We start from the raw sequence: 25,833 nt of genomic DNA on the forward strand, positions 1-25,833 counted from the left end.
CTGGAGAAAACAAACGAATGGGAAGAATTTGATATAAGACCACCAGCACACTTTCCAATCCAGGGATGCGTGGGGGGGAGATCTTCCGGCCTACCTCGTCAACAGTCTTCTGTTGACAGCGTCTGCGGGAAGAGTTCCAGCCATTTTGTGAAACACATTTTGCACAAAGGAGAGGGCTGGTCTTTATTTGATAAGCCCTGTGAAATTCACAAAAACACCATTTGCAATTTTAAAAAGCACGAAACAAAAAAAAAAAAACAAAAAACAAAAAAAAAAACGCGCGAAGCGTGAATAGCGACAGAAGCGGCAAACGATTGATATATTCAGTTGTCGGCGAAGGATAAAGCGAATGTTTGGTTGACCAGCTTGCACGACAACATAAACATATTGGCTCTCGCCGTGTTGGGAGGGAAACGGGGGCAGTAAGCATATTGCAGGGAGGACGCCAGGTAGTTTACAGTTCATCGGCCTCGCCGGTCAGATGGAGCATCAGATGGCGACAGAAGTGGCTTTACTGTTTGGAGTTAGCAGGTGCCAGTGTGACAAGGTTTGCTTGAGGTTCCAAGCTGTCGTCTTCTGCCAGCGGAGGGTGTGTGACTCGCATACAGTTTCGGGCGCTTGTGAAAAACACATTTAAATGTTTATCCTGTGGTGTATGGTGAAGGTAGGGCGGAGAATCGAAGACACGTCTCACATTTCCATGCGAGGGCTTTCACGGGCTGTTCTCAGGAAAGAGGTGTAAATAAAATCGAGTTTTTCACCTTGATGTTATCACTTTATCATAGAAACATCTACGTAGAGCTTGAAATCTATTTACAGGTTTTGGACGAAAGTCATTAGAAAAAGAACCCCGGAGAAAGTGTTAAATTATTCATGAAATAAAAAGTCAATTTATTTTCACAAATGTTTTGGTATTGCCAGCTCAGTGCTGGACCTGCATTCTATTTTAAGGCAGAACTACTCTAGACTGACTATAGTAGTTGTACTGTACTGTATCATTAGCAGACACCTGTGGTGACTCAAGGCCCTTACTCACATGGAACCCACAACATTGCCACAGAGAAATGGTTAAAACATTATTTTGGAGTCAGATAGCTGAGATAACATTAAATTAAAACCATTCCAGTACCACCAGATAAGATATGGGGCGACATAGCTCAGGAGGTAAGAGCGGTTGTCTGGCAGTCGGAGGGTTGCCGGTTGGATCCCCACCCTGGGCGTGTCGAAGTGTCCCTGAGCAAGACACCTAACCCCTAACTGCTCTGGTGAATGAGAGGCATCAATTGTAAAGCGCTTCGGATAAAAGTGCTATATAAATGCAGTCTATTTGCCAGATAACATGTGTTCCTTCGGCACTCAGATACTTGAGCTGTTTTGTGTACCGAGGGGTTTCTTGCACCAGGTTTAATTATCCAGGTTAGGTAGTGGTTTTCCATGTTCATACATAGGTCTCCTATACAGAAACGTTCTGTGTTGAATCTGTTCACGCTTGACGTGACCATTCCGCTATTGCAAAGCACACAAGAAATTCCTGAGGCAATGACATAGTTTAAGCCATTCCTAAAATGTTCAGATTTCCCTCAAAAATAACTCAATTCAGCTACTATATCTTCTATGCAGATTTAGTAGAGTATTTATTAAAGAAATTGTACTGGAAACAATAGGTCTCATGTTGTGTCCCTTTGCATGCTTTACACAGAATTGTTGCTGCTTTTGTTCGCACTAGAGCCGTGGTGGAAGATTTCTATAAATCTTACTAGGTCTTGACCTGGAAAATTGGAGGAACATCATACACAGAAAATGCCGGCATTATGCCGACACAGAAAATTGCCGGAACATTTATGTGTTAAGACTTGTGTGTGTGAAAGGGGACTTAAATAGCTCACATTATTCATATTACCTGTACATCCAGTTGACTATTTACTTGGGTTTCAGTTGCATGCTTAGCTTAAGGGTACAACTGTAGAGACCAACATAGGGTTCAATCCCGCATTTCCCTGGTTGCAAAACTGTCTCTCTCATAAAACAGACAAATAAACAAATAGACAACCAGGGATCGGATTCATGCCATTGCTTTTGTGTTGGCTTTGTGTGTTGGTATGGTATCTCTGTCAGCCTTTTTGTCTGACATTTGTGAATGTGAAATTAGTTTTGTTTTCTTCCTCCCTCCTGCGCCTCTTGCTCCCCCAGATGGGTCGCTGTGCGGGCTTTCTTTCACATCTCCTGATGGCTACAGCTTTGTTCCTCCCTCCTCTGCTCCTTTCTGGTCAGGTACATCTCTGTTCATTTCATTCTCTGCCACAGCATTCCATCGCACCATTTGCGTGTGTTTGTCTGCGCCTGTGTGTGTGTGTGTGTGTGTGTGTGAGAGATAAGCATGTCTGCTTATGTGTGCATTTTGGTGTGTGTATTTGCTATGTTGCAATGTTTGTGTACATGTGTGTGTGTACACATGTATGTACACGTATGTGTTTGTGCATGTGTGTGTTTTTTAAATCAGCAGGTGCATGTCTAAGTATGTCTGAGTCTGTGTATGTATGCCTGTGAGTGTATGTGTGTGTCTATGTGTACATGTGTGTGCGTGTGTGTGTGTGTGTGTGTGTTTGTATGTTTGTCTGAACTGTGGGTCTCCCTTCGGAACTTTGGAGCTACCGCAGAGAAAGGGCGGTTGGTAATGAGAGGAGAATGGGGCTGGCTGGGGTCATAACCCTGCTCATTGCTCCTGTCACACGGAAACAGTCTCCTAGGAACAGAGATGAAATGTTTCAGAGCTCTTTGCTCTTAAACAGCAAATCAGGCTGCCTAGCCTTGGCACCGCCTTAGTTATAAACCAGTTTTGTTGAAACAAAGAGAGTGGGAAGCTCTTTTGAGCTTTTGAATACAGTACAACATTAAAGTTTTTTGTTCACATTTATCTTAACAGATGGATATTATGTTGTGGAATATGTGCAGGAATACATTTGCTCGGGTTCTAAATATTTTAAACCAAGGTTGTCATTTTTGTGAACAATTCTATATAAAAAATGTATGTATTTACAAAGAATATAAATGGAAGAGAACAACAATTATGCATTGGGCAAGAAAATAAAATGTGGAGGAACAACTCAGTTTAGACTCATGATTTCAAAGAGAAAGGGCACATTTCTGACCCTCAGAACTTAAGCAAATGTTGTTTTCGATACTACATCACAATTTTGGTGTTGGAAAGTAATATTGAAATATAAAACACAAGCATATGTTTTTAAATTTGTTTCTCAAATGCAACATTTAATTAAATATGAATCTGGGCCTTAACCCGATCTGCTATATTTTCAATGTGAATCCACTCAAATGTGTAGTCGAAAAATGAACTCAGCGCTGGGGGAATAGGAGTTCCTCTTTAATTTATTAATGTTTTTGTCTTCTGCAATCTTTTTAACCCCCCAGTGTTCACTCCAAAAGTGATGGGCTTCGCCATAGCCCGTTATGACTACAGTTCCAGGGAACTGCGTGAGCTGTCTCTGCTGGAGGGGGATATCGTGAAAATCTACAGCAAGAGTGCCAACGGGTGGTGGAAAGGAGAAGTCAACGGGCGGGTGAGTGCTTCCTCCAAGGGGAAAGTGCCGGAACTCTGCACTTCACACTATTTAGAATAATTTATACGCCCACGCTAACTTACTGAGCTTACATTTAAACTTTATGTTTTAAGTAATTAGTGCTATGCTGTCCTTTGGCTCAGTTCCCTTACAGCACTGTGTCGAGCAGGGAATTAGGGAATGGTGTGTCAGCAAAGCCCTTTGTTTTCGGTCGTCGGTCTTGTTTTTTTATGGATCAGCGGGCTCTGCTGGTTTTGATGTATGCCGTAAGGCGGGGGGGGCTGCCGAATTTGCTGCAGCCGCTCTAAATTGGGCCCCGACAGGGTCATGGGCTCCCCCGGGTCAATGTGTCACTGCAGCTGCATGAGTGTCCTCTTTAAAGGGGAATGGATGGAAGGAGACCTGGAGTTATTTCCCACTGTACTGTAGGTAAGGATGTGGAGACAGGTGTGGGGCCTGGCTGATAAATGGGATAATTGAGGATGCACTCAGAGACAGTTCCCATGTTTAATTTGATCATCTTTGTGCAGCTGCAAGCTTGTGCAGTGACCACTTTGTCTAACATAGTACAGGTTTATCCTCTTGCCGCTCCCCCACAATGTTGCTATCAGTTTCCTTTCGGCCAAAACCTACCCCTCTGGCCCTCATCTTCCTGTTATGCTTGGTTCTGCAGGTGGGCTGGTTCCCCTCTACATACGTGGAAGAGGAAGACTGACTGAGCCCGGGGGTTGCCTGACCGTTATTCCCGTCGAGAGGCAACACTGCGGATCGCTTTCACAAAACCGGGATGGCGAAAAGGAGGGGAACTCTCCCCGGCGGCCTGTGCTCACAGATGACTGAGCCAGCCAGCTCTGCGTTCCATAGGGAGAGCCTGGCGGCTGCTCAGTCGGTTAGAGCTGGCTCAGACCTTACAAACAATCATCCCGGACGAGAACCCTAAAACTCAGACAAATTTGTTGTCCTGTCACTCAGCCCGACCCACTTTTGCGGAACCACTTGTACCTGCCTCTTTATGTTTTACATCTCTGCATATTTCACCATGGCCACTCCCACCTCACCCCCCAGCCAAGACTTCTTAGGATGCGACAGAATTGGGAGAAAAAAAGCTTCCTAGAAAATAATGTTTTTTTTTCAGGTTTACCTCACGGACGTCTCCCGCTGTCCCCGCTCTTCCTGCGTGTCCTACTTACCCGGGTTGTTATTGATGGCCTCACCCGTCTGCTCCGCTCTCTCTCTCGCACCCGAGGCCATGGGCCGGAACGTCGCGAGCGCTCTAACACGTGACCGCCCCCCTGGGACGTGCTGAGGTCCCGCACCCCGAATGCGCCGTCCCAGGCGACGGCGGGACGATAAGGGAGGGGACGGTTAGCGGCGGATCGCTCCTAACATCTTCCTCCTCCTTTCAGTTCGGCAGAGATTTTTCTTCACGGTCGCGGTCACCTCTTTCAGAAAGCCAGACAAACAGAGAAGCCAGACTGTTTGCCTTCTCACTTCTCTTTATCAGATAGCCACATTGTATGTGCGATGTGACGGTAACGGTGTGCAAGCTGTTGATAGAAAGCAAACACAATCAGCCTGACGTACCCACAAGCAATACTACAGCACGCCACGCACAGAGCCTGCAGCTTGAAAATAATGACATAACGGAATACCGTTAGCTGTAGCGCGGTGCATCTCTAATCCTCCAACAAATAGGATTTACTCAAATGCATTCAGTGCTGTTTGCTAACAGAAAAGTTGCTCACTGTGGAATGACTTAACTTACCTAGAGGTGGAAAATCCAGGTTCAGAGAGTAAACGTCCTCCCCAGTATTTGTTTCAGTCACCTTGATTTGCTAAGTGGCACAATTCTTCAGCCAGGAGGCGTAATTAATTAGTGAAATCAGCTGGCTGAATTCACGGGTGAAAGAAAAACATGGCAGGACTTTTACTTTATGGCCTCTGGACTTTCCATCACTGCACTTAGCAATTGAGTTATTATTTAATAGTAAGGAAAAAGTAAAAACCTGCAGTGCAGTAAGATGAGGTGTTGTTACAGTTCTGCTGCCAGGTGATTGACAGGTGAATGAACTCAGCTGGGCAGAGTTTGATATGTATCCAGACATTCAATGTGATGCCTAAAAATTTCCAGGCAGGGATTCAATGCTGGGTGTCCTTGTTGGAAACAGGAGAAAACTTTAAAACTTCTGCAAATCTTGGACAAATGTATTGGACAGAAATAGATTTCACAGGTACTTTGAATACATACACCAATGCACTTATGGAAGTTTTAAATAATGAGCATCTGGTTTAAAAAGTTACTTAACAAGTAGCTGTGTATAATATTTATAGGATGTATGAGACAATTTGCGGCCAGGTTTTAAATATGAAATGAGCTTCCAGTTGTCCTTAGGAAATAAATCAATCATTACATTTTTTTTGTGAGTTTGTCAAGCATGGATATTGTTAAACACATTTTAGTCCCTTCCTGACAGCAGGGACAGACTAACAACCAAAGTGAAAGTCTTGTTGCCCATTCACAAATCTCCTGTTCAACTGTTTGTATTAAAATTTTAAAATAATTTATTATTTTCTAAAAGAACATACAAAAAAATAAAGTACAACCCTTGATGTATGACATATATCGTGTTCGCCTATTTTGGTCTTCTCTATTCAAAACGGAGAGAGAGAGATTCAAGAATGAATATGATATGGAAGATAGGTTGATTGCAATGATGCCGCTAATGTGAGATGGACAGAGCCACATACTGAAGGCAGTCGCAAACGGGACCCTCAGATGTGTGTCTCAGCCCGCGGACAAAAGGCGCCCTGCCGTCCGAAAGAGAGCACACCGTAGCGTGGCTCTCCTCGTTAAAACGACTAACCCTTAAGCCGTCCTTGACTGCATTTGATTCGCTGCCCAGGACCTTTGGGAGTGGAGTTGTTGGACCATTCTGTTGGTTGTGTGAGTTGGTCATGGTGGCTGCTGGGAGAGGAAGCTCACCAAACCCAGGAGGAACGTGTGGACAGCAGTCTACCAATGCATGACCGCTGCAATCTTCGTCACTTTTACTGTACAACAATCGCATACATTTTTCAGAAGACAATTCCTTATTTAATTAAAAAATGGTATAAATTGCACATGAAAAACACAGAGCAACTTTGGTAAGGAAACTCTTGCTGCAGCCGACCATTGGTGGGCCTCAGCAACTACATGTTGTCATACTCAACCAATCACATGTGCACATCACTAATGGAGCACCTTTTTTAAAGCGACAGACCTCTCCTGTGCTGCTCTTTGCATGCTTTGCTTGCGACTGCTCACAGAATTGCACTCACCCACCTGTTGTTTGGATCTACTTCTAGGTACTGGGGGTGATTTTTACATTTCTCCCATTTAGTAGGGGAGATGTATCATGCTCCCTGTTTGAAAGGTTCAAAAGTGCATGTGGTGTGTGCACATAAGTACCTAAAGTAGATCAATTCAGTGCCAAACCAAATGTACAAATGTTATTTACATGGTTTAACCAGCTAATCTGGACTCAAACTACATACATTTACTGTACAGAGCTTTGGTGAGATTGTTAAATCATAAGTGGACAAAATAAGAAACCAGCAGATACAGTCAATGAGACTTACCTCCTCATGTTTCACAGTTGTTTTGGTGTGTTATTTATTTTTTTAAAGGCAATCACTCTAAATGAATGTTTTAGGTATTCCGTGTGCAACCATAGAGACTGCAGCTTTTGCTGTTCACCAGAGATGGTGCTCAGAGAAAATGTAATTCACGAAAACTGATTTGATGGGCAAAAGCGGTTATAAATCTGCTTTTAAATGAAGTTTACCTGTGCAAACTTGATACGTCGGGGTGAGATTTTAGACTCTGATAGAAAAGGTTTTTTTCAGAAAACCTCACCTGGATAAATCCAGCTGGATATATACATTTAATGACAATCTTGAAGTAAACGGCTGATCAGAGAACAGCCCTGGGTTCCCTAAGTCCGCACAGACTGGAGATTACTGCTGCTGCTGGCCGCTTGGCTGCTAAGACTCAGGGAGGAGACAACAGTTAGGATTTCAAAGCTTTTCATCAGATAATCCCTCTGCTTCTTGCTGCACGAGAGATGAACCCTGAATGCGGATGGTTATCGCTCGTCTCTGTCGAAGTAAAAACATCTCTGCGTTTGGGCTGCTCTAGCTTCTATCATTCTGTGATCTTTTGGTCCTGAAACAGCTTTTCCTTGTGCCGCACAGCAAGCTTTCACTGGTATCCATGGTTATCGGTGGAGGACTGATGATGTAATGGGGGGAGAGGGATGTACACAATTTTAGGGTCCCTCTTTAGGTTTGGGGCAGTGAGTTGCTGTAAGCTGGTTTTTTGTTCACAGCTTGGTCCTGATAGCAGTGCGATCCACCTTTGCAATAATTTTGTTAATTTTTATCTAATTGGTGATACATTCTATCTCAATTGCTTGACAGAGCACAGACTGGGTCCCTAAGTGTTTGCTGCCAGTTGCTATTTCATTTGGTTTTGTGGTCCACCATAAATCGCAGCTGTGTAGTCATTGTTCTTGAGGACTTTGGTTCTCAGAGTGACTGGGAACCATATCTTGAGTTAAGTATAACAAATACAAGCAATGGAATGAACTTAACAGTAACACTGCAGGAGAGAACTGCATTTTTCTTTTAATTTGTCACCTATCTGTATGTGGCCCATGTATGTGTGATAAAGTTTGTATGTGCACAAACACACTGATACAGAATGAGGATACAATAACAGTGCAGCTTTACCCTTTCCACCAATCTTGCATCTGTCAAGGGGACCCTCATCTGTTAAAGACTTTATTTGGAGTTGCTGGATTGCTCAGAACAGGAAAGTAATAGGCTTATTGGCCATCAGGCGTATGCAGTTAATTAACGGCCTTTGTCTATGGAACCACCCCATATACTGGAAGTTTTCTTTTAAATGAGTGGGTCAGGGATGGAAGTACTGAAAATGCTATTCAGCTGTACAATGTACATGGAGCCATCTAGACTTGACATATTTCTGCCTTCTGTGTTGGAGGTTTAAGAGGTCCCACAGTGACACAGCTATGACTGGCTCTAAGCCACAGGCTATATGTCAGCTGGAATATTTTCCAAACATTGATGCTGGTAATTTGGCAGTGTTTGGCCTACAGGGTGGCAATGTGTAATGGGGTGAGTGAGGAGAATTGACCGACTGAAGGTGATTGCAAGATTGCAGGTTGGGCATCTTTTCTTGTACGCTAGTTCAAGAGAAGATCCCCAACTTAATTTAATTTCTTTAGTTAGCATCCATGAGACACAAATTGTAAGTTGCATTGCGTAAGAATTCCTGTCGACAAGTAAAATAAAAATATCTGAAAATATGCTTAGCCCACAAGGAGCTTCTTTGGGCAACAAAATTACTCCAAGCTGTGGGTTCTTGTTGAATGATGTCAATCCCAGATGCATGTTGCTGTGCCACCCCGTACGCCACAATACTTGCTATGGGATTGTTACAAGAGAAGAAAGTTTGTCACACGCATGTCTGTATGCAGTACTGTTTGTTTAACCATCTGCTCAGGGTTGCATAACTACAATAAAGATGGAGGCTTAGACACAGGGTTCATTGTATGACTATCTGATTTTGAACAGCAGGAGCTGTACAAAGCCCTGTCTCTCCCCCTAGTAATCTTTGGCAGTGGTTTTGTAGCGTACGGCATACACTTCTGGCAGTCAGCTACTTAGACAACAGATGGTGGTGGCAGGAAAGTGATTTACTTTCCTGGCTTTTAGGATTGAAGACTGCCGATGAGACATTGCTGGGAAAAAAATAAACTCAGCATGAATCCTACTTAGTGCCAGGCCAAACAAAGAGAGGGGGGGTCTCTTGATTGGAGCTGTCTGTCAGGTGCACAAATGAACAGGTTTTAGAATCAATCAATAAAGGTCGGGATGTCTCCAAGTCACGATCCTCAGCCCTGTGTGGGTTGGAATTGTGGAATTGTTGCTTTTGACCTGACTGACACCTGGAGCAGCAGGTGATTGTGGTGTTTTGGTGATTAGTCAGTGGTTCTTCGAATAATTAAGACATTTGTCATTACTATACTTTAAACCAGGGCTGCTGGATGTGGCTTTTTCATAAAATTGGCTGAATTGTATTGTGGTGTTGAAAATCAAGCAGGCATTTTGCCACCCCTCCCCCCCCCCATCCCCCCTCCCCTGAAAAAAGGATAAAATAAATTGAATAAACTTAAAAGTCTATAACAACATGTGTTCAGTTAAAATTGCAGGAGAGACGTGTTCCTGTGGAGGAATAGCTATAATTGTGTGCTTTGTTACTACTTTTTGCAAGAAGCCTTATGGGAGTATGGGCTTTTCACTGAGATGAACATTGTTGATGAAGGCGCCCAAGCTCGGTTTTCATTATTGGCAGTGTATCATCTTGAATTTTGGCTGACATATGATGTTATGTTGGCTTTGAAATCAGCAAAGCATCCAGCTACATGGCCCTAGTAGACACAAGCTAGGTTTCCATTAGTATGAATTTATGCAACTTCACAATGTTAACTCACAAAGTTATGCTACTTGGCTAATGGAAATGCACATAACCAGCTTAGTATCTGGTTGGAACCAAAGTGGAATTTCCACCAGAGTTGTACACGTCATGAGGTTGTGACCCCTTATTTTTAGGTTCGTCACTCACTACTCCTGGGTATGCCCAACAAATAAGAAAAGACTATATTGTTCCAAATGGTTGAAACAGTATACAGTGAACTTACGTAGCGTTCAAGGCAAACCTATACACCTGTCTTGATGGTGTAAACTGTTACTCTCCGGTGAAGTCAATTCACCGTGACATCATAACGGAAACGTGGACGTTTACTGTGAAGGATGAAATCAAGTCTATCTGTTGAATAGCATCTATTTCACTGTCAAACGAAGCTTAGCCCAAGAACTCCGCCTGTCGTTTGTCGCGTTTCCTCCGGAGTGGCGCTGGACTCACCGCCGAAGCCGCGAGCCTCTTGGCAGCGGGCACGTTTTCAGCGGTTCTGGGCCATCGGGGAGCTCAGGCTGTTTCACAGGCTGTGGCTGCTGTGTAAACATCCGCCTCGGTCGCTCTCATCCCTGAAAGAGGATCCGCGCGGCGCAAACGCCGACATGGGTGTCTGTTTAGCATTCCCCTGCTGTATCAAATGTGTGTAAACAGACTAAATCTCTCTGACTCACAGGACCACGCCGACGTTTGTACATCTTGCTTGATGTATTGCGTAGTTTCTCCTCTCTCTGCATGGTAACCCATATGAAAAAGTGATTTACATTTAAATATATGTTAAGTAAAGATCAAATCCAGGTTTCAAAAATAGCATTTTACAGTGCAGTCCATAAGTATTTGTACAGTGACACAATTTTTGTTGTTTTGGCTCAGAACTACTCAAACACATTGGATTTCAAATGAAAGGATGAATATGACGTTAAAGGGCTGACTGTCAGCTTTAATTTGAAAGTATTTCCATCCAGATCAGGTGATCCTGTAGGAATTACAGATTTTTTCTTTATATTTCCTAAGGGACAAAAAGTACTTATGCACTGCACTTTACATTCACATAGAGTATTATTGTATCCTGTAATTCTGGGGAATAAATGCACCGCACAATGTTACATATACATGAGACACACATTGAAATTTGTTTGGTTAAGTGTCCCATTCTGAGGTGTGCAGCATGTTCCACATGCAATACACATTTTACATGTGTATACTTATATTGCCTATTTTAGATTTCATATTTGATATTGTATTATTATGGATGTGCATTGTCATATTTTGACAGATTCAAATGGTCAAATGACCATACTATATCATTTTTTTTTATCAGACAGGACTGGACATGACAGCAAGTGCCTTGTAATTGCCTTGTAACTTCTGCAATGGCCTCGGCTGTGACACTCGACTGCTATCATCAATTGCAGTGCTCTGTTGCTCTAATAAGAGGCTCTTGTCTGGGTGACCCCTCCACTTTGAGCTCTGAGTGAGCGAGAGCTGTACCCCGGTGTAGACTGGCTTCCTGAGGTTACTTTCACCTGACGAGGGAAGATGGCTGGTTATTAAAGAGAAAAAAAAACTAGCGGTGGTTCCTGTATGTCAATCACAGCACAGTTATATATATGACAGCCATCTGCTGCACACCCATAACCATGCACTTCTCTTCCTTTTGTCTTGCATAATGGCCTGTGGGCCTCACTAACAGGTGCCCAAATGCAGTGTATGTACGCACTTTCACAAAATTAGGCTATTGAACACATGTTTAAGTTCTTTATACATTTTTTATCCTTAAACTAATTAACACAATGCAGCTTTGGCTCATTATCATTTTCTATGTCTGAGTAATGGCCTGGTGTCCACACTTTCACCAATTAGGAGCCTACTGATTCACCTCAGTTGTAAATTTGATCAGTTTAAAAAAATACCTCTTTTTATGTAATTGTAACAACAATAAATCCAATGTGAATATGGGACTTTTATTCTTCATGGCATGCATAGCTATTTTGATACAGCTAAATGTAAAAATTAGCCAGCTATGGGAGGTCTACGGGTCAATTTGGTGGTCTCTGGCATATTCTGATAGCTTTAATTTCTTCTATATTTAAAAAATATATATATGTTGAAACTTACACGTCTTATACTATAATTTTATATAGCCCATGGAAGGCCAGACACATGGGCAGCTTGCAAGTCTGGAGTTTGGGGATACGAGTTTACTAGCTTTACTAGTTTTCTTTTTCTCCAGGGGAATGAACAATGCGAGTTTGAAACATAGTTTGACAGCAGACAAGTTCAAGGCACAAACATCAAGTTAGTGTCGGTTTGTTTAGTTGATTTCGAGCATCTTGCTTGATGCAGGATGTGTAGGACCCATATCACAAGGGGGCGATTAACAGAATATCCAGCTACTGCTGGCATTGCAGTGTGGTAAATACAAAACTTCAAAAAAAGAGTGGTGCTCTTAAACATTTTTGTACTTTCAAAGTACCCGGCTGAGTTTATGATTGTAGATGGCTAAATAGCCGGCAGCCAGCTCAATTTGAGAACTCTGCCACATATAAATGAAATATAAAAAAGCATGAAGGCTTTCACATAGTGATAAAAGTTTGTATTTCGAAAACCACTGTCATTATACAAACTGTGGCAGACGCTGTCCAGGTACAGTACTGTGGGGATGAAGGGGGAGATGGAGTTCAATGAAAAATATTTGTTCCACACAGTGCATCCAATATGGGGTTTGTTTGTATGAGCTAGAGCCTGCCTTGCTCCAAACATAGTTTGTTTTCCACACGTTTAAATAGAAGATAAACTTTTCTGTCATTCTGTGCATTGGGAGGTAGCGGAGAATCATTTGTTTGTTTGCACTGTTTGTCTGATTCATAAGTAATTTGATTCATGGGAAGGAACGGGCAGGTGTGGGGGGCGGGGGGTTTGCCGATTAGACTAAAGGACAGAGGTGTGGAACCTCACCGAGGAAAATAACACACAGTGACATTGGCTATTATCTCACACCACGCTGGAAAGGGGTAGCAATTTCTTCAACTTGGAATAATTTGACACACGTACCTGTGCTTGATTCTAGTCCCTGGGTTCAGGATGTTTATCATTCAAGCGAGGCAGTGGATTGGGAGTGATCTGAATGTGTTCTGAATTACTGATGTCTGTGTTTATGCTGCAGACGCCATATAATAGAAACCCGGGGTATGTGAGCTCTCTTTTCGTCAGACACATGCATCCAAACGCACACATGCACACCCATGCACAATTTCACAGACACGCACGCACACAACCTACTCGTATGTACACAGGCAGCCAGACATGCTCACACACCCACATGCACTCAGATACACACATTACATGCTAGCATATACACATACAAGCACACATACGCACTTGTAATGTTGCATCGTGTGAATGACTCATAATGACAGATGACATACAGTACTTGCTCACACACACACACACACACACGTACATGCACACACATACACTCACACACAGACTCCTTGCTGATGCTGACGGAGTAAGCCCCATGTGTAACTGGTGCCTCCAGGTATTTTTCCCTTTCATTTGTCATTCTTGAAAATGGCAGCAGTTCAGGGTGGGCCATTGCCCCCTTTCCCAGTCCCCCTCCGGGCCCCCGCCGGCCCTTGCATGCCTCTTTATTCCTTTAGTGCTTTCTCTCTTCACTGCTTATCCAATTATGGCCTCTATGATTCCCCCACTGCTTCAACCATCTCTAACCCAGGCAACTCAGCCTGCAAGGAAGTGCACAAATTAGGAGGGCTGCCATTTTGTTGTCCTGGTCACTGAATCTCATATAAATTGTCCTTTTTTTCTTGTTATGTTTTATAGCATCATTAATATTACAAAATAACAGGCAGTAGGGAATATGAACAAAAACAAAGAGGTGGCAACCTTAAAACTGCAAGAAGTTTATAGATTTTTTTTGAAGGAGGCACAAAAATAGAGAATTGCTTGTAAAGTGGTATAAAATAAAATAAAACCGAGAACAACGTCCACTGCAGCAATCAGTGTAATAATACACACTCCTTTTAAAAACTAGTTTTGTAGTAATGTGTTCATAAATTATGCAAAGGTATCCTATTACAAAACTCTGTTTGATATCTTAGGAATTATGAAATGAAGCCTGATTTCTAAATGCCCTAGTGTACATTGCACAGTGCATACACTTGAATATAAAGACCACTTCAGTTTTTCTGGTCATTTTATCATAAATGCACACCTAACGATAAGCAATCTACATATTCTACCCCTTAAAGGTACTCTTAAAGGGGTAGAATATGTAAACATGTTTCAATGACCATTGCCAAAAACCCTGTGTCCGTTTAAGCCAATCTCGATTAAGCTGAAACAGTTTGACAAATTCCAAGACTACATTTGGTGGAAACGATGTGACGTCCCTCAATTACTGTAAGTTACTACAAGACAAAACAGCCAGGCTTCCCCTGGTCACCATATCCTGCATGACACTGGCCATAATTTTCTGGAAAACAAGTGGTAATTTCCAAATGTGGATGTTCCTGAGCTAACGGATTTAATTAATTGGCCAGCTTGCAGACATAAACTGCTAAAACTAATGACACTAAAAGCACTGTAAAATGACAATCCACCGTAATAAATCGAGCCTAATTCATTACCGTGTTCAGCATTATTTAACTGTTTAAAAAGGTCCTTGTAGGCTCACTGTGTACATTATTCTGAGCAATTACTCATGCAAAGTGGCAGTATTAATTAATGAGGTAATTATAGAGCACCGTGTTTCTCTTTTCTCTCCTCCCTTCTGCTATCTTAAACACAAGGCTTGCATTTAGAGGACAGTGAAACTGAGTGACACCCAAACAGCTGGATTTGATTGAAGTTTTAATTTGTGGAAATGTGTTTTGGAAAAAAAAAAAGAAAAGTATAATACATATAGTACATATAGTAAAGTATAGTACATCAGTTGAATGTTTCTTTGCATTCTCAAGACCGTGGCAAGCACTACAGACTTCAGAGACTAAACAGATGGCAACCATATTCTTAACATTTAAAATTTTCTCTACTGTTGAAGTTAAAAGTGATCTTTTGAATATTCATGAAGGGGCACCAAGGAAAATGAAAATACTAATGCCCAAGGACAGTACCAGTGGCTATGGATGTTCTGTCCTTGGACACACCTATTTATGAATATTCATAGACTTGTAGCACCAAAGATATAGAACCAGAATAAAGGATTCTATAGGCATACTCAGTTTAATATTCTTTGCATTGATATCTGTCTCCCTGCCATCGTTGCTGAAACATTCCAATTTGATGCAACATATGAATATTTATGGCAGGGGGTGGCAAATGACAGTGCTGTGGCAATGATTTTCTGTCTTTGAATTTTGAACAAATTGCAATAGAGTTTAAAACTTTGTACCAGTGAGTATTCTGTGCTACCTTTCACCCTCGGTATGTCTTCAGGTGGTCTTTGTATCTTACACAGATACCACAAAAGAATCCTGTTTTAACTGCTAGCCCATCCAATTAATATAATGGTCAGTGGATCCACTGTGTACACTAATAGGAATACTGTAAAATTTACTGTAACCTCCTGGCAGAAATGAGCTTGTGAGCTGCTGTAATACATTCCACAGTATGTTTACTGTAATAACAATTACTATACTGAAAGTATATTTGTATAATACTGTATATATAAGTATGGGCACTGTAATTGTATTTACAGTAAGCATACTGTAAAATGTATTAAAGCAATTTGCAAGTAATTACGGCAAGCAAATTACTGCAAATCTAACAGTATTCACATTCCTTTTACAGGAACTTGTGGGCAGCTACATAATTATTAAAAAAATAAATTTAATATAAAATTCTATTTTTGTTTTACTTAGGGGTTGTCCCAGCATGCATTCGGCGAGAGGCATGAATACACAGGCCCCCAATCCATTGCAGGGCACACTCACCATTAACTCACATCTACAGGGAATTTAGAGTCTCCAATTAGCCTAAACTACATTTCTTTGGAATGAAACCAGAGTAACCAGAAAAAACCCACACAAAAGACCTTGCTGTGAGGCAAATGTGCGAAAATGCTATCCACTGCACCACCATGCTGTCCTTATTTAATTATAGATAATAATAATAAAAAAAACAATACACCCTTCTTTGGTCTGTAAGGGGGGCTTCTTAGTAGGGTTTGAACCGTACCTGTAATGGCCCTGTTCTTTGTCTGACAGGACTTCTGACTTTGAAAAAGAAAATGTAAAGGAGGGTTGGTAATATTTGAATTTCATCAGGGTAAATGCTTAACAACACAGAAGTGAAATTGAAAATGGCAGAACTACAGTGGATTTTCATTTATGTCAGCCTTGTACTGTGGGAAGTTGGTTGGTGTTCAAACATGGAATGTAAGACGACCAATTGAATTATCATCTCCTTTTTGTCGTCAATCATGCGGTTACGGGAAGAAATTGTTATTGTCAACTGTACAGATTTAATTGTTTCTATTTGCATTTTAATTATGATAGGGTTGTGTCATGCAAGGTATGGAAAATAAAAAGTCAGATCGACTTTGCATTTCAATTTTCAAATTGTCAGAAAGAGCAAAATGCAACTTTTGAATTTGAATTATGTCATGATTTTTTGCGCACATCAAATGAAAAGGAAATGCAATTGCCGATTTGCATTTTAATTAATAATATGACTGAATTATGCTTCCATAATAATCCTCTGTATGATGTAGTATGATCACACAACAAAAATTTGTTCATGTTACTGTCACCCACTCGTAGACTTTAGAATTTTCACTCAGTCTAGAAAGGGTTTTTACAGTCACACAAAATCCATGTCTACACAAACACCAATGTAATTCAAGTGGCATGGCAATGTGTTCATTCAGTCAAATAAAAAACCACCACAAGACCTCTCCCACATAATAAAATTATCACTATCTGCACGTTATACATATATATATATATATATATATATATATATATATATATATATATTTTTTTTTTTGTTTTGTTTTTTGTTTTTTGCTGTGATTAAAGAAATTAGTCCTAGATAATTTGGAGCTACTTTTATTACAGTTACAAATGCAGTTACAAATTAGACCATTCTGTATTAGTCAGAAAAGGCTGAATAGGTTGCTTACCTGATTGAAACAATGAGGGATCTCTCCAGTAGTGTGGAGAGGCATTTTGGTTGTTAAAAGGGTGTTGGCTGCAGCTGGCAAACAGCAATTCAGATGACTACTGTAGGCATTACATTATTATATCTATGCTTCGGCATCGTTTTAACATCGTTTATGACTTTTGCAACCCCGCTCTTTCAGTTTCAGAAGCTCTTAGTAGTCACAGAAACTGTTTAAAACCATTTCTTTAAAGAGTGTAACCTAGAGCATTGTTACAGGACACATGATATAGCTGTGCACCCTTGGTAGAGTCCCCCTATCTGTGAAGTCGTGAAATGTCTCCTCTGAATATGGCCCACCCCTGTGAAAGCAGGTATCTGGCTGCACTGACCCTGTCATGAGAGGCTGAAGAGATGAGGTCAGAGCAGTTGTAGGAGCACGTCAGACAAACTCCCGTCTTAACGCCCCCCGTGACAATCGTCCGCCGATCGGAGCCTAATAAAAGCACAGATGGCGCCGCCCGTCATTCCGCGGGGTCATCCTGAAGTGGCGCTCTGGAGGCCACAGACGTCGCTCTGGAAGGCCCGCGTCCTTGGCCCAGCTGTGCTGTGCCTTCTGATGGGGGGAAGGTGGGGGGAATGGGGGGGGGGGGGGGGGCGGTTAGCGCCCGACATCTGGAATCCACGCAATGACGCGCCCATTCTTCAGCCCCGGCTGGATAATGGCAGTTTTCCGCTGCCGCTCGTCCGGCTCCCGGTCGTTTGCCCTTTGCTCCAGTCAAAGGGGGGCGTGTGAGGAGTTAACTGCTGGTATTTCATGATGACCCGGAGCACCGACGCAGTCCAGCCCCTCTGGGACCCACCCCCCCGACAGAGCCCGTCTATTCTGATCGGCTCGTTTTTAGGGCAACACCTGGCGAGCACGCCGCCGGCAATTTACCTGATGAAGCGTTCAGAAATCCGCCTCCCGCCCTTGAGCGGGCTGCCATTTCAGAGAAGCACCAAGTTCCTCATGCGCAGCCTGTTAAGCCCTCACCAAAATAAAAAAAAAACACTCCCAAAAAGGTCATATGCAAATGTTCCCATTATGTCTAATTAGAGAGCGTTTACTGCCGACATAATTCCCCCACATCGTTCCCTTCATGTGTAAATAGACCTTTTCGTATTAATTCTTTCTCCGCCGCTCGGAGTGGTTATTAGGCTGTCCCTTTGATCTTGCTGGACCGTATGCTTCCCCAGAGCCAGGTCCGGAGAGCTGGGATGCGGTTCCCCTGCACGGCTCGTTTTCGCGGCCCTTCACTGAAGCATCATTGCCGGGGGCGGCTGGAAAACGGCTAAAGGCTGCCTGGAACAGGCAGCGGACGAACTGGCACAGCTGGGAGGGTAGACACAGTCATGAGGCCAGGGAGAGAGGACAATGTCCGACAGCTATTTCTGTTTCCTTGTGTCCGTGTTTCCACGGACCTTTGTGAGACTGCCGGTAATCGCATACCCTATTAGCCTCAGTAGGTAAGCTCCTTAGCCTAGTATTTTCCGTCTTTTAGGCCAACAGCACTGCTTCCTTGAACGTCCGTTTTTGAAAAGCAACACATTTAACGCACATGTTGTTTGGAATGCAGGGCTGCCATTCTCTTGACGTGAGGATATGTGCTATGGTTTCCCACAGTCCCATACTGCACTTTTGACAGAGAGGCTAATGAACTCATACTGTACAAGCATGGCTATGCAAGGCCTTAGGAGACTTTATCCGACAGGGCTATAACCTGGATGCTGATACATTGTAATGACATGAAGTAAAACATACTGTATTGCTCCGTGTGTGCTTGCATCTGTGTGTTTGTGTGCTTGTTTGTACCTGTGTGTGTGTGCATGTGTGTGCACCTGTACTTACAGTACTACTTTGTATGCTTATTAGACTACAGGGTTGCTTTCTTTGAGTTTAATCATTTTTGAAAAGTGCACACACCTACACACACACAAACACACACACACACACAGGCACACAGGCACACACACGAGCACACGCACGCACACACAGACACACACACACTTGTTTCTGAGCCATGCATTCTGAAGCAGCTCTCACTGTGTACGCACAGCAGGAATGATTTCTCTACTCCAGCACCTGTCTGCCCCTCGGGAGCGAACTGAAGGGATCAAACTCGGCTCCCAACAGCTATCGATTTATTTTAGGTGGAGAGGCTTAATTAAATGCCCTGTTGTAATCTGGGGGGCACTTCATTATTCCCTCAGCAGGAAGAACAGTAAATCGGGGTTTGACTGTGGTCTTCACACAAGCCGAAATGGAGAAATACTGGATGCATTTTAACACATAAAGGGAATCGTGTAGATCGTAATGCCTTTTTTAATAGTTGGGGACAAGCCGAGAAACCATGGTGGTTTTACTGTCTTGGTCATACGCACGGCTAAATACACAGACACAAACGGGTTCACGCTCATTCGTTGTTCAGCCCTCTTCCCCCAATGGCCTGACCCAACACCTGCATAAAACAGCTGCAATACAATAACTTTCCCATTGGTTTAAGCTTTTTGGAAGTTATTTGCGCCAGCCATGCGCGCAAATGCATAATCCCCTCTGAAAATAACAGAGGTACCATTTGATCTAAAGGAACGGATGGCATTCTCTCAGCTCGGGAGCTTGCGAAATGAAATGACAGATTCAGTCTGAGGCTCTGTTACTCGCCCCCTCCTCCTCTACCTCCCCCACACCCTGAAATAAAAGGTGTGCGTTTGAATGGGTTCCCGGCTGTTTACACTGATATTCCCATAAGGCGAGGAGACAAGCACAGTATGAGTGCATTCCCCTTATTAAGGGTGTGAGGGGGTGGCTGTCGCTGTCAGAGACAAGGACAGCCTTTTATTCCCTAGCACAAAGATGAAGCGCTGGAATGTGGGTTAATGGCTGGAGTTTGGACACCGCTATACATATGCCTACGAGTAGTCCCCATTACGGCTCCGAGTTGTGCTTTCCTATTCTCCCAACAGCCCGGAGACACAAAAGGAAATGGAAAGAAAAGCCTTTCCTTTGAGGTCCCTGATGAGAAACCCCTAGCGCTACGCCCTCAGAACTGCGATAACGAACAATGAGACGGAGGAAGTTGCAGGCCACGCAGTGCCACGGTTACTTGTTCCCTTTGTGTGCGAAGCCCGCTGTTCCTTGTCTGTACCTGAAACAAGCGGGAGGTGGCTGGTGCTGCTGTCACCTCTCTCTAAATGAATAAAGCAAATAGTTACCCTTTACCTGAAGCAAATGTACACCTTGACCCACCGAGTGATTCTCATGTCTTCGTACACAATGGTGTTACAATGTAAAAATAATATAACTTTGTACCATGAAGATTGAATAAAAGTAAACAGAGCAGATTTGATAGCACTGAAAAAGCGGTCTATATAGAAATGGGGTCCACACAGCACAACAGAAAATAATGCGGTGTTTTTATACTGGAAGCTGCTAATGACGGTGCTTGCAGCCTTGAACTGGATGGAGGGGATGGGCAACACGTTCAACAGCTGTTAACGATTGACAGCAATGGGGCTTGGATGTCTGACGTAACGCAGAGCAAAACCTATAACCTTATATGGATTTCCGTATCAAAGGAGAATTTCTCTATGGAGTTTCACATAACCATCCCTAACACAGTCTCGGATTCAAACTGTCATTTAAAACTTGAACGTTTTTATCCGGACACATTTCTCTCTTAAATGGCACTAGATCCACTGAATTCCAATGCCACCCCAACCAAAATAATTATTTTGCTAGCAGTTAACCGCAAACGGCTCATGTGCGTCAACGGTAGCCGGAGATACAACCCTGTGTGTCATGCTGTAATTGTGCGACGGGTCGCTAAGCACTTAGACATTAGCAATTTGTTTTTTAAAATTACACCGAACAACACTTTTTTATATATATATATATATATATATATATATATAGATATATATAAAATGGGTGAAAAGCATTCTTTTTAAAATATACAAACGTCCAAATGTCATACTGTACATTATTTTGAAGGAATTAGGAAGATGGCATTCATTTCTCCCATAGGCCCTCTATTTTTTGATCCAAAAATGCAATGAACCTGAATTGAATGTTGACATGACTTCTGAGGCCCTAGTTTTTGTCTGTTTTCTTCTGTTAAATATGACGATAATACATTTGTTGCTTGCACCTCAGCAGAAGAATGACTCTCATTTCTCATAGGCTTAAAGCATGTTTGTGAAATAGAGGAATAATTTATAGGCCTATTTGAATTCATAATGATCAGAACAGGCGTGCCAGCTAGCTTTAGTGCCATTTTCTGTATGTTAAAGGCATACTACTTAGGATTTATCAGCATTGCTGTGACTCTTCTTCCTCCATCTTCAACCCCACCCACTTACCCCAAGTAATGCAGCTAATGTAGCTTGCTAGATGGCTAGAGGTAATGGTACTTACAGGTCCAACAGAAAACAAGCCAACTCCACATTGCTTTTTCTTCCCCTCGGCAAACTTTATGCCACAAGGAAAAGCAATTCCAAGGTTGACTCTAGGTTTTGAATGAGCCCTGTCGGATTGTCTTTTTGCTTTGCTGTATCTGGGTTGTATCTAACTAGCTAGCAACAAACACTCTGCTCTAATCTGATCTCAAACCAAAGGCTCTATAATGCTAGCCACACATTATTAACACATAATTTCCTATTTCAGCATTGCAGAACACTACAGAAACTGGAAGCTTTGTGCCAGTATTATCAATCACTGTTAACAGTTGGCGTAACTGTTGATATGCTATTTATAAACTTCTGGTTTGGCAGTGCTTGGCCCATACTCAGTCTGACGTCACACTCGCAGTGCTGATAGGCAGATCGCATACCTTCGACTCCATTGGGTCAGGTCAGGATGCAGACCTCCATGAAATTATCATGAAGTACAAATGAGAAAAAATAACAGAAAGCACAAAGAGCAAATACTGCTAAATTATTCATGACTTGGAATCTGGGCCTTCAGAGTACAACAGAACTAGCACTAATAGCAGGAAAGGCATATCTCTCACTGGTAGCCTGTAGGTGTCTGGATTGTTAGCTGGGCTGGGAGGAAGTAATGTCAGGGCAGGCCAAATAACTCTATGGGGGTATTATTGTCTCAAAAATAAATAAATAAATGTAGCTGATCCACAAATACATGTGGTAGATTCACAAATAAATGCAACCGATCCACAGATAAATGTAGCTGATGGACAAATAAATGCAACTGATCCAGAAATAAATGCAGCGGATCCACAAATAAATGCAACCGATCCACAAATAAATGTAGCCGATCCACAAATAAATGCAGCTGGTTCACATTTACGCATTGCCCGTTGCTTGTATTTATTTGTGGATTTTTGAGACAATCCTCCTGGCAAAATTTGCGATTTGCAAAAAAATGGACAAAAAAGTTTTATTTCACTGAGTCTAGCCAATCAAATCTTAAGACAACCTTTCGCTAATACCCACATTACTCTGACCAATCACAGCATGTGTAGACTTCAGGATTGTGTTTTCTAGCGCCCAGACAAGAACTCAATTGGGAAGATTGCTCTAATGGCTATTTCTTTGAGCAACACTTGAGCATCATGCTGTAAAGGGTAAACAAACCTGACATCAGTCTGCAGTTTGATAGTAACCACTTCTTATATTTAACTAGTTAGCTTGCTAATTAGCGCCTGAATGCTTGTCTAGACAGCAAGGGACTGTATGTACTTTGGCCAGCAGCTAAGCTTGCAGCCGCGACTGAATGACCACTCTATCAGGTTATGACATTTATAATCGTTACAGGGCATTTCTTAGCCTTTCATATCCACTTTTGTAAATTGCTCAGCTAAATCATATAATGTAATGCTTAGTCCAGCAGCCAGGTCTGTCAGGTGAGTAGCCTCATCTAAGCAGCAACATCTGCAGCCTTTTTCCAGTTACCAGGTTTGACAAGTTTACAACCCTGTCAAAGCGGCAAGATGTGCAACCGCATCTAGCAGCCAGGTCTGCCAGATGTGCAACCTTGTGTAAAGGGCAGACTGCCAGTTGCTTAGTATGTACCTCAACAAAATAAGTCTGTCAGATTGTAATACTCAGTATCATTACTGCACATCACCTAACCTTTTGTATGCAACGGTAAATGAATAAACTTGATGTTGACTTGACCAGGTCTGCAGCTTCATCTAAATGAGAAGACAGGTACATTGGCTAGCAGCCAAGTAGTGTACCCTGACAAAATGGCCAGTCCATTGGTTATAATACTCTTGATATCACATTTGTATCATTATTGCACATTGTCTAGCCTTATCTAATTAATAGTCTACTCTATGATTTCATTTAATGCTAAGATCTCCACCTTTACCCAGTGACCAGGTCTGCTGCCTCCACAAAATGGTAATAACTTACTTTTACAGCCAGGTAGGTTTTTCAAAGTCTTGGCTGTGGGTCATCACTGGACACTAAGCTGAAAGATATAACATCAGTACATCAGTACTGAAATATAAGATACTAAGATATTCACAGTGCATCTTAAATCTTCTCTCAAACGCATATCTGTTTATATATAAATATACTGCATTCTGCTGAACAATCATTGCCATTTTTGATTTTTTAATTATTACTATTATTATTATGATTATTATTATTATTATTATTTGCAGCAGCAGTAGTAGTAGTATTAGTAGTGGTGGTAGTGGTCTTCCTACTAGACACTCTAGTCTGTGCTACTGTAGCGTTGAGCACCTTTACTTTCCAGTCAACGTTGGTTTAAAATAATTTGGGCATTTTAAGCAGTTTTACCAGAGACATATTCAATAGCAAAGAAAAAAACCCATCATACCTTTCCAACATGCTGCTTTTAAAAAAAGGAAAGTTATGAGCAGCTGCACCCTTATAATAAAAACAGTTTAATTCAAACATCATTACAGTGACAGGAAAACTAATATAATAGACGGCAAACTGCAAATGCAACCTCAGCGGTTGTTGAGCGCATTCATTATGCAGGTGCACCTAATGTCCTTTACCTGAGGGATTTTTTTTTTTTGGTGGCACCAGTGCTGACACTAGCAGGTAGAACTTTTATGTCCAAAAATGTCAAAGTAATGGCCTGCGCTCTTGTCCTTGAAATGAAACAAATGCCAGCGGACAACATATAAACCTGCTTGCCAGCTTACACGACACCCTGGCACCTCTCCTTGCTTACCTTACGACTGTCCCTGGTTTGCACTGCATAGCAATGCACCACTGTGCAAACCCAGATCATGGGCATGGCTCCCTAAACAGACTCCATCTCTTGCCCGAACGGGTGGCTTGTGTGCACAGATTGATCTCATGTGTGCTTTGTTCACAGAGACCGGATTGATCAGAAGGTTGCCGGGGGTGTGCAGAGGGGTGGGGGGGACTAAGGAAACAGCGATCATCCACACCAGCAAGGGGTCTTGTTTGAGCTTGCGAAGTATCACAAGGTTATCATCCGTGCTTGTTTGCTGAATGATTTCTGGATTCTGGTACAAGCAATGCCCATCACCCAATGCCAAGGTTGTGTCCTTTGAGGCAGAGCAAAATACATATTGGCCCTGCATAATGTGAAATGTTTTGATACCAGCGTTACAACACAGAACATGCAGGGTGGCAATATCACATTCTTTCTATGCACAAAGTAGAGGGCTTAGGTAGGTGGAAACAAGTTAGAAGACTGGTTTTCAGACAGAAAACAATAAAATATTTAATCCAACCTCTCGTAAGGTTAGTTAGCACATGAATGTCTGTTATGTAATGTCTGTTTAAAGGAGTAACATGGTGGTTGAACGTGACACTTCCCAGTCGTCTTTAGGCAACAACAAAACAAATGTGCATAATTTTTTTATTATTCAGTCATTTCAATGTACTTTAAAACGTATTTTTCTAAGCCTAAATTTCCCACTATAAAAGTTCACCCGAACCGTCTGGGCGTGGTAATGAGAACTGTCAGTTAGCTATGATTGACAGACCGTGCCCCGTTACCATAGCTACCCCCATGATAAGCGCTCTTTTTGGGAGACTTTTCACAAGCTAGCTAGCTTAGTAGTATATCAAGTATCGATAGATAGCTAAGGTAAGGACGTTGACTTATATCCAATTATAATTTTTGCTATCTAGCTAGCAAGTTAAGATAAAAGCACAACTATAACGTCCTCATAAAAGCAAACTAGCTAGCTAACGTTATCGATAACATTGCCTTATGAAAGCAAACTACCTAGCTAGCTAACATTAGCTAGCTAGCTAGCTAAATGAATATAACCAGAAATAATCTAATAGTCCTTAAAAGGCACTCTAATTTAAGTGAACCTAACGTTAGTCAAATATTTGCATTGTCTTGCCCGTAAGCCAGCGGTGCAAACTATGGGTCTCGAGTTATCCATGAGTTTACGGGGCGTGGAAAGGGAAGTGGTTACTGTGTTCGCGAAGCATCAAGTTGACAACTTTCTCAACCGGTTGAAAATAGGACGATAAATTTAAAACACATATTTCTCCAAAAATACAGAATGGACATATTTAATACTTCACTCATTGTGTTTCTTCAATGCCTCTTGTGCAAATAGCACATAA

General features: G+C 42.2%; 1 protein-coding gene across 4 annotated transcripts in view; it reads left to right on the forward strand.

Annotated features, from left to right (window-relative positions):
* vav3b (vav 3 guanine nucleotide exchange factor b) overlaps positions 1-6,196 on the forward strand; it is a 61,517-nt gene extending 55,321 nt beyond the window's left edge. For 2 of the 4 annotated variants that reach the window (XM_035423738.1, XM_035423739.1), the window contains exons 26-28: positions 2,191-2,271; positions 3,427-3,575; positions 4,249-6,196. In XM_035423738.1, the coding sequence (XP_035279629.1) occupies positions 2,191-2,271; positions 3,427-3,575; positions 4,249-4,290 (272 nt within the window). In that variant the 3' untranslated portion in view covers positions 4,291-6,196. The remainder of the gene's footprint in view (positions 1-2,190; positions 2,272-3,426; positions 3,576-4,248) is intronic. The other 2 variants (XM_035423741.1, XM_035423740.1) reach the window with 1 other exon arrangement.
* The last annotated feature ends 19,637 nt before the right edge of the window (positions 6,197-25,833 follow it).

Source organism: Anguilla anguilla, chromosome 6, assembly GCF_013347855.1.
Source record: "Anguilla anguilla isolate fAngAng1 chromosome 6, fAngAng1.pri, whole genome shotgun sequence".
In the NCBI taxonomy this organism is placed as follows: Eukaryota; Metazoa; Chordata; class Actinopteri; order Anguilliformes; family Anguillidae; genus Anguilla; species Anguilla anguilla.